The following is a 15,859-nucleotide window of genomic DNA, read 5'->3' on the forward strand; positions in this document are numbered from 1 at the left end:
GGGCCAGCGCAGAATAAAAACAATGGAAATGTTTGGTAACAAAAAAAATCTGTAAAAAAATAGCCATAATTTGTCAGGAATGATTCTCTCTACTTTTTTTAACAATTAAAAGAGTAAAGTGTGATCTCTCACCAATAATTTTATAAGTGTGACCAAGAATACATATGAGAGAGGGAGCAATGAAGGGTTAGAGATCACACTTTAGATTGTCAATTTTTTTAACAACTGAGAGGATTCATTCCCTAATTTACCTTATTTAGCATTCATTAATTGTTGCGACAATTAATTAATGCTAAATAAGGCAAGTTCTGGCTGTTTTTTTTGTCTACCTAACATTACCAAAAAATAATTACAAATTATACAAATAGAAATGTTTGGTAACAAAAAATATTTGATAACAAAAAAAAAAAAACAAAAAACACCCATAACTTGTCTTATTTAACATTTATTAATTATTGTGACAATTAATAAATGCCAAATAAAACAAGTTCTAACAATATTTTTTGTCTCCCTACCATTATTCTAAAAAACATAAATAAATAAAAAAAAACAAGGGAAATATATTCCTTGGAGCGGATAGATAGATAGAACCAAAAAAAAGGAACGACAAAGACCGGAGCTTAAAGAAAAGAGGGTCCATGCTCCATAACCTGAGTTGGTTGAGAATTGAAGCATGTTTTGCTGCAACCCTCTGAGGTAGCAAGTAGCAAATACCCAAATCAGCAACACCCTCTCTTCTCTCTTCTCTGAATTTTTGAGTCAAACACTAAAATAATAATAACGAAGAAAAACAAAGCAGGGTGATAAGCCTCAGATCACAGCCACCGAGGGAGGGAAGGAGCCTCTCGTATCAGTCTCAGTATCAATATCAATATTCATATCCCCTTTCTCTTTCTCTCTTTTCGCGTGTTTCGCACTCTTCTTCTTCTTCTGCTACTGCTTCCTTCAGGCACGCTCGCTTCTTCTTTTTCCTTTTTTTTACGCTTCATTTCGCGTCATGTAGGAAATGCCGTTTATTCATTGCTAAAATCCGAATTACTTTTATGATTCATGCATGCGTTTACAATTATTTGATCCAAATTAGTTTTGTTCTCTGCTGAATATTCTTCCAATTCGACTTTTCTTTTGTTCATATGTAATCTTTTAGTGACAGTCAAATTATAAATCAAGCTTCTTTTTTTTTTTTCCTCTCTCAAAGAAGATGAAAACTTTCGCTTCTATGCTGTTGAGAAATCGTTATGATTCAAGATAAAATGATCACTAATTTTTAATTAGTTAAAATATGTAATTTTCAGGAATTCTTCGTTTCTTTCTGAGGGTTGCTGTTCTCAATTGGAGTTGAGAGTGGTTGAAGAAGATGACAAGCTTGGCTCGTTCTCTTCGCCGGTTGCGACCGGCGGTAATTTGGATCGGTGATGTAGTTGCAGAAACACCACATCAATTGCAAAAGACCTCTCATATTCATAGTTCATGTCACAGAGTTCTTAATCCTGCTCAAACCAACTTGTTCAAGAACCATTCATTCACCGCATCCACAAGACCTATCTCAGTTCACGCTGCAAAACTCACCAATGGAGGTTCGCCTTTCCTTTTTGATCTTGATTTTTTTTCCCGTGTGCTGTATTGGTTAGAGCTTGAAAATCCTCTGTGCCCTTATTGATTTGTATTGGAAGTTGTTGTTTTCAGCTGCAGAAACAAATAGAGCAGGGCCTCTTGTGGAGTATGAACGAAGAATCTGTAGCGGCGAGCTAGTAGATGGTGATAGATGCCAGGTATAAATATAGCTCATCATCTTAATTCCTAAATTTCCTTAGGAAAATTTGTTTAATGGTTAAATGCTATTAGATAGAATTTTATTAGTGGTTTTCTCACATAATCTTGTTATCCTTTGTTTAAAGCATGTTTAATGAGTTTAAATCTTTGGGCAGGTAGTAACCTTGACGGAACTTCAGAGACTTTATGACGAGCTTGTTCAGTCTGCGGATGAATGCCAATTGGATCGCAATGTGGAAAAACCTGTAAGGTATACTTTTCTATTTTACTAGTATTTATTTGTTTGTTTACCATGTCTGTTCAAATTTGCAGTTTTTACCCCCTACCTACGCATCATGTTCTGAGTTCTAAAGAATGATTATGTCTGCAGGAGTGGCTGGTTGTGGTCTCGTTTGCTATCACATCCTTCTCATTCACCAGTAAAGGGTCTGTATCTGTATGGAGGAGTGGGTACTGGTAAAACTATGCTGATGGACCTTTTCTTTGACCAATTGTGAGTTTGACATTAGTTCCTTCTCCATTGGCTCTTTTTTTTTTTTTATTCTTTGAAAAAAGCTACATTGAAATCTCATATTCTTCAAGTCTAACTATAGGAAGATTAAAACATTTTAAGAAGATTTTATTGATGTGTGCTCTTATGAGGATCAACCTTGTCATCTGATCTCTTGACTGTTTTTTTAAGAATTCTTCAGGCCCTCTAATTGGAGGAAAAAGAGGATCCATTTTCATGACTTCATGTTAAAAGTACATGGCCTATTACAAGTAAGTTTACTGTGCCTGCTAATTGTGGAAGCTATAACTGAATTGTATTTCTTGTGCGGTTCTTGTCGATGAGAAATCTTTACTTTCTGTAAGAGAAGTGCCAATATTATGTATGATTTTTGGGTAAGAATCTTAAAGAGGCACAGAAGAGATCGATTCTTTGAGCATTCATTGATCTGTTGTCTGTTCCTGGAATGATGTTATCTTTATATGCATGAAGGTAGCTTTTCTTAAATTTCTTATTGTTTATCCTTGTAGAAGCATAAGGGTTTATCAGATCCACTTGAGGTTGTTGCAGGGGAAATTTCTGAGGAAGCCATTTTGTTATGCCTTGATGAATTTATGGTAAATTTGTCAATCTAATATTTATTTCCATTGGCAACTGATCTGCATATTGTACTTCAATGACTTGAGATTGTTTGTTTTTCTGAAAAGGTAACAGATGTTGCTGATGCATTGGTACTAAATCGCTTGTTTAAACATTTGTTTAGCAAAGGCATTGTAAGTAATATTACCATGTAACTGCGTCTCTATAATATCATTTATGCAGTTGTTGCCTATATATTCTCAAAAATTCAATTTTCTGACATGCTTGGATACAATTATAGATTCTAGTTGCCACTTCAAATCGTGCACCAGATAATCTATATGAGGGAGGATTGCAGAGGGATCTCTTTTTGCCATTCATTGCGACATTGAAGGTGTGCTTCTAAATGTTTCCTCAGTTGAGAGTAATGTCATATTGGCTTCTCTTAAGCTTTCACCGTGTTGCATATTAGCCTGAAACATTAGACTCAATGAAATCAATTTTTTAGAATTTAAACCACGTCAATGCTAGCATGAACCAAATTCAATTGTGGTTTCAGCAACAGTTAAATTGAGGAATGACTGTCTGTTTTTCCAGAAGTAAAGAATTAAGTGCACATCTGAGCATCAGTAATTTTTTTCTAATATACATATACTGATGCAGGAAAGATGTGTAATACATGAGATCGGTTCATCAATTGACTACCGCAAAATGACTTCAGTATGAGTCCCAAACTCTTTTATGTAGATTTATCTGGTATTGATCTCAAGTCATTAGATTTATTTTAATTTGATTTTTTGTCTATTTGGACTGCAGGGTGAAGAAGGATTCTACTTCATTGGCACAGATTCATCTGCCTTTCTTAAGCAAAAGTTTCAGCAGTTAGTTGGAGAAGGAACAGCTACTCCCAAAGAAGTGGAGGTAGTGATGGGAAGGAAACTGAAAGTATGTGCTAAATTCTATACTGCAGAGATACACACATATACACAGAACATGCTTACTACTATTATCAATCTTACTCTGTTTTAACTTTTTCATCAGGTTCCATTGGGAGCTAATGGATGTGCCTATTTTACTTTTGAGGAACTTTGTGACAGGCCCCTTGGTGCTGCAGACTATTTGGGATTATTCAGTAAGCAATATCTGCTCAAGTGGATTTTCTCATGCATATATCTTTCATGTCCCGCCAAAAGACCTCGGATTTGGTTCTGTTGTTTATTAGGAAATCAAAATATGGTTGGAAAAAATTATTTCAGTTTTGAATTTGGTAGAAATCAAATAAAAATTTCTTTTTTTTTTTGTTGGGAAATACATTCATTTTCTTCCATTGTGATAGTTTTTCTTACCACTTTGAATACTTCTTATCCTTCATACTTTTGCAGAACTGCCACCATATATTAAACCCATCAATCAATCTTATACAGAATGTCTTGTTTTGTTTACACAGAGAACTTTCACACATTAGCACTGGAAGGCATCCCAATTTTCGGGCTTCAAAATAAATCAGCTGCACATAGATTTGTCACATTAATTGATGTAAGTGCTGTTTCATGTTCAAACTTTGCCTTTTGTGAGTGGTTGTTAAATTTTATCAACATTTTGCATTTAATTTTATGTTCTGCACCATTTCTGGTTCATTCTTAAAATATTGAAGATTTTTTAAGAATTTGAAGCTTATGCCACCTTATTGAGTCATGGGGTGGTAGCTAATCATATGCATTTGTATTAACTTCTATAATTCATTCTCTTGCATGGCAGAGTAGAACAAGAATTATGCTTTGTTTTGTTGGGATTTACAGGTTACATATGAGAACAAAGCGAGGCTATTGTGTACAGCTGAAGGAAGCCCTCAAGAGCTTTTTGAAAAAATAGTAACAATATCAGAGGCTAAACAAATGGCACCCAGGACCGCTTCAAGATCACAGAAAAGTGATGTCTCCGACCTTTGTGTAGACAATGAACTCGGATTTGCCAAAGACCGTACTATTAGTAGGTATGATACAACTCTGTAAGAAACTCAAGCAAGCAATATGATCTACTAATTCCTGTCTCAAGTAGTGCTAGTTGAAAGCTCTCATCTAAAACACTTTTGACATCAGGAACAGCCAAGAAAATAAAAAGAGGGAAGGAAATGGAACATCAAAAATAAAACTCCCACCAAGAACTACCACTGTATTTGTTTCAATGCCTGATAATGACATAAATTTGATGCAGATTGACAGAGATTAACAGCAGGGAATACTTGGAACAGCATGCTGCCATGTTGGCTGAAAAGAAAGTCGACCAAGGAAGAATGGATCAGGATGCCGTTGAAGCTTGATGAAAGAGGATTCAAAACCTCCGAAAGTTCAGTTCCTTTAAAATTGTTGTATCATATGTTGAGTGCAAACAGGATAAAATGATGAGTATTGGTTCCGACACAACAAAATTTTTTTTAAAAAAAAAGGAAGCACCCATCAGCAGGCCGTTTAGTTTAGTACCTGCACAGCCAGGGGTGTTTTAGTTAGCATAAGAGTTACAAGCATTGCTCAAAAAATAATGTGCAATTGAATGGTTCATTATAAAATTTCAAATAATTCCTTATACAATTCAACAGTTCTCTCTACCAGTTAATTCAGCCATCGATTTTTAATATGTCGTACTGTTTATTATTTCTCGACACTCATTGCGGAGCCGAAGGCTGTAGCCTTGTTAGAAGACCGATGATCGTTTTTGCCTTAACTATTTTGAGTCCCGAAGCATTTCTCCTAGTTCCTGTAATAAGGAATGCATTTTTTGCACGAGTTGTTTTCGCAGGTTTCCTAGTTCCTGTAATGAGGATACAACTTCATAACCTTTTTTCTTAGATGTTAAGTTTTTATTTATGAAAATTTACAAGAGATTTGCCAGATTAAGAGTTGAACATATCCGCATTTTTTACGACTAATATATGTTGCAATTTGCAGCAACATTTCAGACTCAGTAAGTATATAAATAAACATCAGCCGACCCAAAGCCCTAACCATGTCAGAATATGCAAGGATTTAGTTACTAGACGACAAAAGACCCCTCATAAGTAAACCCATGCTATAATCCACAAGTGAAATCGTCTCGTACTAGGACTTGGTAGCACTTCTGGTTAATGATTATTGATTGCGAGTTCCTGTGGATCGACAATAAAGTGCTGATATGTATTTTCATCAACCATAAACAACTAATGCAGGAACCTTATCATTAGTTATTATTATTTTTTTTTTTTTGTTTCATGCTAAGATGAAACCCTGACAGCCTTTAGAAATAAAACGCTTTTCTATAAACGGAGCAATTTTACTGATTTATTTTCCATTAAAAACAGCATACCCGAGTTTGTTAGCAACGCCCAGATATTGGGGAAATCAAGAACAAAAGAATTAAACTGAATGGAAGTGACTGCTGCAACAAGTATCTCCTGTTTGCACCTCCATAATGGAACACCTAGTTCAATTGCCGCCGCCATTACACCGGCGATAGTAGAACCACGGAATGCCACTCAGTTTGAATGATTCTGAGGACTAGTTCATCAGGTTTTAAACAAACTTGATGGAATCTGAGTACAGGAAAGGACAAGCAAGGAGTTATTGTAAGAAAATGTATGAGGAAGCAAGAATATTCTTCATGTAAAAAAGAGCATGATGATGTTAACTGTCCAGTGAAATAATGAAGTTTAGGGAGAAAAATTGGATTACCTTCACGTGATGAGGCATAATCTTGACATCATATGGAACATGAAGCCAAGCTTCAGTTGAATGGAGAAGAAAATTCTCCGGCTTACTGGTATAAACATCTGCATACTGATGAATGTTATAAGCAAAAGCAGATTCCTGACCTGTACTAGTCAGGAATGTTGCTCCAAAAGACTTATTAAACATCGTCTTCATCATATTGCGTGCTTTTTGCCTTTCCCCATTAAGTTCTTCCAGAAGTAAATTGCAAGACGAGGTTCTCATACTATTAGCCGCAGTTGCATGCAACTTACCTAGTAATTCTTGTATTATATGAAACTTGGCCTGCGTAGAAGCATAAAATGTTAGGAGATTCAAGATTTAGATGAAGAAAAGCAATTAAACTCACATTGTCAACTTATATAGCACTCTCTTGTGAACCATATCCATGTTTCGAATTATGGACCTTTCTGTCATAACCATAAGAGACAAGACTATTCATTTCTACCTTTTCTTGGTCATATATCCTAAAAAGAATGAAACACAAGAAATAAAGTCAATACTCAATAGTAACCAAGTCTGAAAAATACCTGTTCCCAACGGTAATTATCTCCATTCTGTATTCGTATTTCATTCTGCATTATTAATGAAACACCCCATATAAATGTCCATTCTTCTTATGTTTACTATGCCATGCATCAATACCTCAAGAAGAAATATATAAACTCAAAAAAATATTCTTCAGGAATAGAGTCACTATACAAAAAATGGTAATTGTCAAACTTAATTATACTAATCTTTTTGGTAACTGTAACTTGCAGGGGTTCTGAAAATAATGACAGGATATTAAAATATCTACATGAAAAATGAATTACATAGCAGATATACCTCTAGTTCATGGATGATAGCAGCTGTGCGCCAACCTGCCTTTGAGGGACCTCTCAGGTCGCTAAATAGATGATCTCCAAAATATATCACCTATGGTAAAATATGAATTTTGGCTTTCTAGAAGCTAAATGTAAAATAATCTTCATATTTATTCTATAAAATCTGATTGTGAACAAAAAGGCTAGTAAATAAAAATTACTACACAGCACGGCATATCAAACATCAAATGAATTATACCTCTGGGCCCTTCCACTTGGTTATTTGGAGAAAGGATTTGAGGCATCCATGGTAATATATTTTGTTTGGAAGAAATTTCTCGACTTTTGTAAAAGTTAATTTGTCCTTCTCCATGTCATAACAACTGCATGGAATTGCCAACAATCAGGAGCTGTAGAAATAATTCAAGAATATATGACTTCAAGTGTCAAAGAGATGTGAAAAGAAACTGAAGAAAAAAGGAAAGTAAAACTTTTCAAAAGAAAATGATCTTCATGATGGGATGAGAAAAATACTTGAAGAACCAAATACATTTCTCCTCAATAAGAAGCTTTAAGTTATAAAATAAAAGCCAAGAACAGTACAGCAAAGGACAAAAATTATACTCAAATGGATACAGACCGGAATGGATGATCAGATGTATAAAACTGTGGTTTATTAGCCTTAGCAATCACAACATCAAACAGTTCCATCCAGGAGTCTCTACAATCCATAGAATCCTAATCAACGTTCAAAAAATAAACAAAAGAAAATTATGGACAAATACAAGAAGTGAATACACACAAGTAAGGAACTGCAAATAAAAAATTTATTAAACAAAGAGAGACCGATAACCATCTGAGCAACATGTGCCCTACACATCACTCCAAGTCTCCAACATAGTAAAGTCCCTCCCACTTATAAATTTATTTTCAAGCATTTCAATGAATATCTTCTCATTGAAAAGAATAATTGGATCTAAGTCATATAGATAAACCAGGCCATAGTCAATGGCTACGTTTGGGACAAGTAGAGAACTTCTGTACGTGGTCATCAAAACCAACTATAAACATAGACGCTTACTCAATCTTTTCCCCTGATGAAGAGTTGAAAGAAATAACAGCAAATATAAGAAAAATATAAGAATACAAGATCCATCTAAAGCATATGTGCATTATTATAGGCTCGGTAAATAAAGAAGAGCATAGCTTCCCTGTTCTCTAGAATTTACTGATGTAACATATTTATCTTCACAACCAACTATAATGAAATAGCTCTTGCATCAGAACTAAGGTGTAAAATGAAACTGTGTTTGGTTGCATCTTAACTTTAGACTCTTTCATTATCTGATGTAGACTATGACTTTCTAAGAAAATACCTGTAACATAAAACGCATTCCTCCATCCACAAAGTAATAAGGAGAATTAGTCAACAAGAAAAGCTTCTTGCCCTTCTCCCTTAGCATCTTAAGAAAACTCAACATCGTCCCCTGAGTTACTCACACACAAATGAATAACAGTTACAAAATCTAAACAACATGGGGAAAAATAAATAAATAAGAAGAAAAAAATACTAGACCACAAAATCGTATTGTAGACCACTTAGGGTGGTATCTATTGGAAACATTCTTGGACGTTAGTTAACATAAATGTGAAAAACAGCTTGAACTTACATTTTTAACTAAGTATCTATGTGGATCAGAGAGAATTCCTCTATGAACCCGGCCACTCCGGTGGACATGATCAATTGCCCGAATTACGTCTTCATATATGTAGGAAGCATCAAATTCTAGCTTGGCATCAACAAAGTATTGCACTATATCTGCAAGGAGGCATGCCTACAAAGTGACATTATAAACAATCAGATCTCAACCTAAGGTTTGATGGTGGGAAGTGTCTGCATTAGACAGCAGACTGCTGCAGGAAAGGCAGAGAGAATCAGTAATGGAGTTCTTTCAACTGAATTTAGAGATTTGGGTGGATCAACTCCTATAGTCCTATTGAGTTGGCCCTTACAACTGCAATTCACGTTAAGAAAAGTTCCAATAAAAATTGAGCATATTCCTCCTCTAAGTAAATATTTGCCTATATACTGTTGAAATATGCATATTCAGAGAAATGATAATCATCTATGACACATGAGAATTACAAGAACCATTCACTAGGTCAAAGGTCCAATACCTGACTATACTAAAGCTCCTCTAGTCATACACTTCATAATAATTACTGGAGGACAGAATGAGAGGGAACTAACCTCACTGAAGCAGAAGAAATCCATCAAACCAACAAGTGATCGAGCTTGATCACGACCAATATGTCGTGTTCCATATACATCACGAATTTCCCTTCGGCTTAGCTGTAAATTATTGGAAGGAAAGAAATCTATGTAAAGAAAATATTTTGCTGGTAATATTTTACTTTGGCTATAATGGACAAGATATGTCAAAGAAAACTAGCAACAGCAATTCATGAGAAGGTTTTAAGTAATTAAATAGCAAAAGAAGCTAATATGATGCATACATGTGCCTAACAAAACATAAGAATGAGCAGCAAATACCCTGCGTCGACCAAAATAACATCCATCTGGCTCAATTGACCCGAAGAAATCCAGCTTCATTAGGCACCCTTTAGACTTATCATAGTATAAGCCTCGAATGGGGAAACTTGGATCATACTTGAATTCCATGCAAATCTCAGGATACCTAAGCTGAAAGAAGTATCCACATGATTAAAAACCAACAGAAAAACAAATAGCACAAGTGAATTGGGTTGGAGCTAACCTCATTCACCATGTACTCCTTGGCCAAGTCATATATCAAAGTCTGCAAGGCAGATGAGTAATGTGCCAATGTGTAATCGTAGTCAAAACCATAAACTTGCAATTTGTCCAATCTCAAGTTCTTATTCACATATATGCCTAATCCAATTCAAACAAAATAACAGGTCAACTCAATATGAGCCATTACACAGAGTATAAAGATATAAGATAATATAAAGACAGAAACAAAATATCAATATTCGCAACCAAACCACACGTGGAAGCAAGCAATGAAGTAACCTTTAGGATTCATTTTGGGCATTTCTTTGAGGGCATCGGGAATCCTTTGAAAGCTCTGTTTGGCAGATTCGAATTCGCGGCGGAGCGCTGCAATCTCCACATCGGGAAGAAATTCATCGCGTTCCGAGTCCGAACGACACTGTTTGGGCGAATCAACAACGCCATAGCTTCGAGAGCTTCCGCAAATCCCTATAGCATATACGTAAGGCTCGATCTCAGGTCGGTGTTTTGATGAAACGCGAGTTTTGGAAGAGAAGAAACATAGAACAATATGGAAATGAAGTGAAATGGAAAAATAAGAATGAGAGTAAAGAAGAGGACCTTGGTGGTGTAGAGAAGATGAAAGCAGCGTAGTCTGGGATGAAAGAAGGAAATAGAAAAAAAAATAGTAGTGTTAGAGTGTTAGTATGAGAAATAAATAGTAATAATGGTAGTGAATGATGAGAGAGAGAGATTAGTACGTGGTGGTGTATAGAGGAAGGGAATAGAAGGAGATTTCGGAGACGAAAACGAAGAGAGGCCATTGGGGGAGGTGAGTGAGTAGAAAACCGCCAATGTCAGTAGAGGAGAGAGAAGTGCCCTTCCTTTTACGCGCCCTCCCAAGTTTCAACGGCGGCAATGTGAATCCTATCAAGTATAAACTATAAACTATAAACGTACTCGGTACCCTGTGTGATAATCTCTCTTTCTTTCTTTTTTTTTTTTTTCTATTCACTTTAACCATATAGATTAGTTAACTATAAAAATTTGCTCCCCTATCGAATTAAACTATACGAATAATACCTAATGAATTATAGTTGAAATGACATAATCTTTCTATGTTCATATTTAAGAGGTTGCAGATTCAAATCTTCTAATTTTTTATTAAAAAAAATTATACAAATAATATAAAAGAAAAAGAAAAAAACGTGCAGCGAGACTCCAAATATCTTTATGTCCTTTTTAAAACTAACATCAAAATATATAATTTAATATTATAAAATATAATATTTTTAGAAATATTTCAACTCAATTCTTATAAAAAATTCCTAATTTCTATATACAATATCATGTATTAGATATTAATTTATTAAATATTAAGGATAAAATATATTTTTTATTCTTAAAATTTGACAAAAATTTTAAAAATATTTTTAAATTTTATTTTTTGTTTTAATTTTGTTCCAAAAAATTTTTATTTGCATCAAATATACTTCTGATGGCTAATTTTTCAAAAAATTTAAGACTGATTCAACAATAATTTCATAAGAATAACCCTCAACACAAGCAAATCAAGCATAATTTTCATGCATTGTTGTTAGATTGGTTTTAAATTTTTTGAAAATTTAGCCGTTGAGGATATATTTGATGCAAATCAAAAACTTATAAGACAAAATTAAAACAAAATAAAATTTAAGGATATTTTTTAAATTTTTACCAAATTTCAGGACAAAAAATATATTTTAGAGTAAAAAAAACTAATTTGAAATATTCATTTCTAATATAATATACATAAAAGGTAATCTTTAGAGTAAAAAAAATCAATACAAAGGTAGCTTTTTCTCGATTATTTTAATCAAGATTTTATCCACTTTAGTTGGTTAAATAGAGAAAGAAAAGAGTATTTGCATACGAAAAACGGAAAAAATGAAGAGCTTTGTTGCGATAAGGATAAAAATGGATGACCATGAGCAGATCATATTTTCCATGCTGAATGGCTACATTATCAATGTCCTTATATTTAATGATAGTTGAAAATTATAGCCTCCTTGCATGTATAAATAGACATCCTCAGTGCATGATATGTACACTACAAGCAATAACAAAATACTATTCTCCCTTCCTTTTCATACAAATCAATCTTATTTTATGCTGCAATTAAATACTCTTCTTCTTATATTTCTACTACAATTCTTTCTCTTCTTTTATTTTATAAGTATTTTAAATTCTATTTTCTATTACTCTTTACATATAATATTAATAGCAATATTAACCATCTTTATTATATTGAGATTGCAACAATAAACAGATGCGATTCTCTCTCTCTTTATTTTTAATACTTCTTTCTATCTTTGTATATATATACACATTACAACATATAATATTATTATATATATATAAATTATTATTGGGCTAATTATTTTAATACTAGAGTCTTCTATTTGTACATCTCTATTATATATATCTTTTATTTCACAACACGTTATCAGCACGAGACTCTGATCAAATTTTTAGGAAGACTCAGGTAACAAATTTTCATTATGTCGAAGCTCTCTCATCTTGAATTCAATGCTCTTGATATATCTGGAAACAATTATTTATCATGGATATTAGATGCTGAAATCCATCTTGATTCAATGGATCTTGGAGATACCATTAAGGCTGAAAATAATGTATCCCAGAAGGATAAAGCTAAAGCCATGATTTTTCTCCGTCGTCATCTTGACGAAGGATTGAAAAATGAATATCTTACATTAAAAGATCCTGCAGATCTTTGGAAAGACCTTGAAGAAAGGTACAATCATCAGAAAACGGTGATACTTCCTCAAGCCCGGTATGAATGGACGCATTTGCGTTTACAAGATTTTAAATCTATAAATGAATATAATTCTGCAATGTTTCGGATCACCTCACGAATGAAATTGTGTGGGGAAAAAATAACTGATCATGATATGTTGGAGAAAACTTTTTCAACCTTCCATGCCTCGAATGTGCTCCTGCAGCAGCAGTATCGAGAGAAAGGGTTTAAGAAATATTCTGAGTTAATTTCTTGCCTTCTTGTTGCCGAACGCAACAATGAGTTGTTATTGAAAAATCATGAAGCGCGCCCAGCTGGCGCCGCCCCATTTCCTGAAGTAAATGCGGCAAATCATTACCCCAGAAGAGGTAAATGGCAAGCTTTTAATAACAAGAAAAATTATGGAAGGAAAAAGAATTATGTTCAAAAGAGAGGATCTCACCAGAAGTGGGACAAAGAAAAGAATATCGGGCAGAATAAATCAACCGAGGAGAAGTGTTTCCGCTGTGGTGGAAAGGGCCATTGGTCACGTACCTGTCGTACCCCAAGGCACCTAGTCGATCTTTACCAGGCATCTTTGAAAAAGAACGACAAAGGAAAGGAAACAAATTTTGTTTCAAATGATGCTGAGAACTCCACCACTCATTATGATGTATCTGATTTCTTTGAGGACCCTGAAGGAAATATTGGCCATTTGATCAATGATGAAATAGTTTAATATGTGAAATTGTGAAGTATCTATGTAAATAAATAATGTAAAAAATTTATTGTTAAAGTTTTATTTTCTATGTATTTAAGTTTCAAATGTGATGTACATAAATAATGAAATATTAATATTTATGAATTTTGAAATTATTAATTGTGTCAAATTTTAAAATAAAATTTCAGTATATGACATTATTTTATGTACAGTGTTTCTTAAAAAAAAAAAATAATTCTGATCAAGTATTCAATTTAACTATGCATACTACTCATTTTATTATTATTTGTTTTTTGAAGAATGGCAAGGATATGTAATGAAGATGTATGCCTTGCGGATAGTGCAAGTTCACACACTATTCTCAAAAGTGATATATATTTTACCCATCTTGTGCCAAAAGAGGAATATGTTAACACTATTATTGGCTCAGGCAATGTGATAGAAGGCTCCGGAAGAGCTATAATTTTGTTTCCTGGAGGAACAAAATTTATAATAAATAATGCACTATTATCTACCAAGTCTCTGAGAAACTTGTTGAGTTTCAAAGATATTCGCCGAAATGGATATCATGTTGAGACGATGAATGAGGGAAATCATGAGTATTTATGTATAACAACTCATGATTCAAATAAGAAAGTTATATTAGAAAAATTACCCTCACTTTCATCTGGGTTGTATTATACCAAGATTAGTGCAATTGAATCACATGCCACTGTAAACCAGAAGTTTACTAGCGCAAATGAGTTCATAACTTGGCACGACCGATTGGGTCATCCGGGAACAACCATGATGAGGAGAATTATTGAAAACTCTCATGGACATTCACTAAAGAACCAGAAGATTCTTAAATCTAGTGAATTTTGTTGTGCTGCATGTTCTCAAGGGAAGTTAATTTTAAGGCCATCACCAGTAAAGATTGGATTTGAGTCCCCTGAATTCCTAGAAAGGATTCAAGGTGATATATGTGGGCCTATTCATCCACCATGTGGATCTTTTAGATATTTTATGGTCCTGATAGACGCATCTTCGAGATGGTCACATGTGTGCTTATTATCTTCTCGCAACCTGGCGTTTGCGAGATTACTGGCTCAAATTATTCGATTAAAAGCACAATTTCCAGAAAATCCAATCAAAGCAATTCGTCTTGATAATGCTGGTGAATTTACTTCCCAAGCTTTTGATGCTTATTGTATGGCCAATGGAATAAGTGTTGAACATCCAGTAGCTTATGTTCACACACAAAATGGGTTAGCAGAATCACTTATTAAGCGCCTCCAATTAATTGCTAGACCCTTGCTTATGAGAACAAATCTCCCAACCTCGGTTTGGGGGCATGCTATTTTACATGCCGCAGCACTTATTCGTTTGAGGCCAACGAGTTATCATCAATTCTCTCCTATACAATTAGCTTTTGGCCAGCAGCCAAATGTTTCCCATTTAAGAATATTTGGGTGTGCGATATATGTTCCCATTGCACCACCTAATCGCACCAAAATGGGACCCCAAAGAAAATTGGGGATATATGTTGGATATGATTCTCCCTCTATAGTGAGGTATCTTGAGATACAAACTGGTGATGTGTTTAAAGCCCGGTTTGCCGATTGTCATTTTGATGAATCAAAATTTCCAACATTAGGGGGAGAGAATAAGTTTCCTGAAAAGGAACTTAATTGGAATGCATCATCGTTGATGCATTTAGATCCTCGATCAGCGCAATGTGAACTAGAAGTTCAAAAGATTGTACATTTGCAAAGAATAGCAAATGAATTGCCTGATGCATTTTCCGATACAAAGAGGATAACCAAATCTTATATACCAGCGGAAAATGCCCCAATTCGAATTGATGTCCCAGTAGGACAAGTAGCTACTGAAGCGAATTCACGCCAGAAGCGTGGCAGGGCGGAAAATGTCCCAATTCGAATTGATGTCCCAGTAGGAAAAATAGCCACTGAAGCAAATACATGCCAGAAGCGTGGCAGGCCTGTCGGTTCTAAAGATAGAAATCCTCGAAAGAGAAAAGAGGTAAATACTATTCCTGTTGAAAAAGACATAGTAGAGACACCCGCAGTTGTCCAAAATTCTGATATAACGCCAGAAGACGTTCAGGTACCTGAAAATTGTGAAAATGACGAGATCTCGATAAATTATGTCTTTACAGGAGAGAAATGGGACCGAAATAAGACAATTGTCAATGAAATATTTGCATATAATGTGGCATT

The 15,859-nt window shown here is 34.4% G+C and overlaps 2 protein-coding genes across 4 annotated transcripts; one reads left to right on the forward strand and one right to left on the reverse strand.

The window, feature by feature from the left end:
• Nucleotides 1–531: 531 nt before the first annotated feature.
• Nucleotides 532–5,430, forward strand: LOC112723480 (uncharacterized). Of its 2 annotated transcripts, XM_025774869.3 has the most exons (15): nt 532–949; nt 1,296–1,577; nt 1,687–1,772; nt 1,929–2,023; nt 2,144–2,266; nt 2,466–2,535; nt 2,794–2,880; nt 2,971–3,036; nt 3,144–3,236; nt 3,506–3,562; nt 3,659–3,787; nt 3,884–3,974; nt 4,290–4,378; nt 4,642–4,835; nt 5,057–5,430. In XM_025774869.3, exons 2-15 carry the CDS (start codon nt 1,358–1,360, stop codon nt 5,160–5,162), a joined length of 1,506 nt encoding a protein of 501 aa, XP_025630654.1. In that variant the 5' UTR covers nt 532–949; nt 1,296–1,357; the 3' UTR covers nt 5,163–5,430. The 2 variants fall into 2 exon arrangements, with proteins under 2 accessions (XP_025630654.1, XP_025630655.1); XM_025774870.3 differs by lacking the exon at nt 3,506–3,562 and having other exon boundaries at nt 567–949.
• On the reverse strand, nt 4,543–11,101 carry LOC112723479 (uncharacterized). Of its 2 annotated transcripts, XM_025774868.3 has the most exons (15): nt 10,905–11,101; nt 10,765–10,798; nt 10,444–10,632; nt 10,166–10,302; nt 9,943–10,092; nt 9,640–9,741; nt 9,059–9,223; nt 8,765–8,875; nt 8,029–8,126; nt 7,648–7,771; nt 7,411–7,500; nt 7,113–7,157; nt 6,547–6,867; nt 6,182–6,407; nt 4,543–5,322 (listed from the first exon to the last, which is right to left on the reverse strand). In XM_025774868.3, exons 1-14 carry the CDS (start codon nt 10,965–10,967, stop codon nt 6,381–6,383), a joined length of 1,656 nt encoding a protein of 551 aa, XP_025630653.1. In that variant the 5' UTR covers nt 10,968–11,101; the 3' UTR covers nt 4,543–5,322; nt 6,182–6,380. The 2 variants fall into 2 exon arrangements, with proteins under 2 accessions (XP_025630653.1, XP_072064094.1); XM_072207993.1 differs by lacking the exon at nt 4,543–5,322 and having other exon boundaries at nt 6,128–6,407; nt 6,932–7,157.
• Between the last annotated feature and the right edge of the window lie 4,758 nt (nt 11,102–15,859).

This window comes from Arachis hypogaea, chromosome 11 (assembly GCF_003086295.3).
Source record: "Arachis hypogaea cultivar Tifrunner chromosome 11, arahy.Tifrunner.gnm2.J5K5, whole genome shotgun sequence".
NCBI classification, from domain to species: Eukaryota; Viridiplantae; Streptophyta; class Magnoliopsida; order Fabales; family Fabaceae; genus Arachis; species Arachis hypogaea.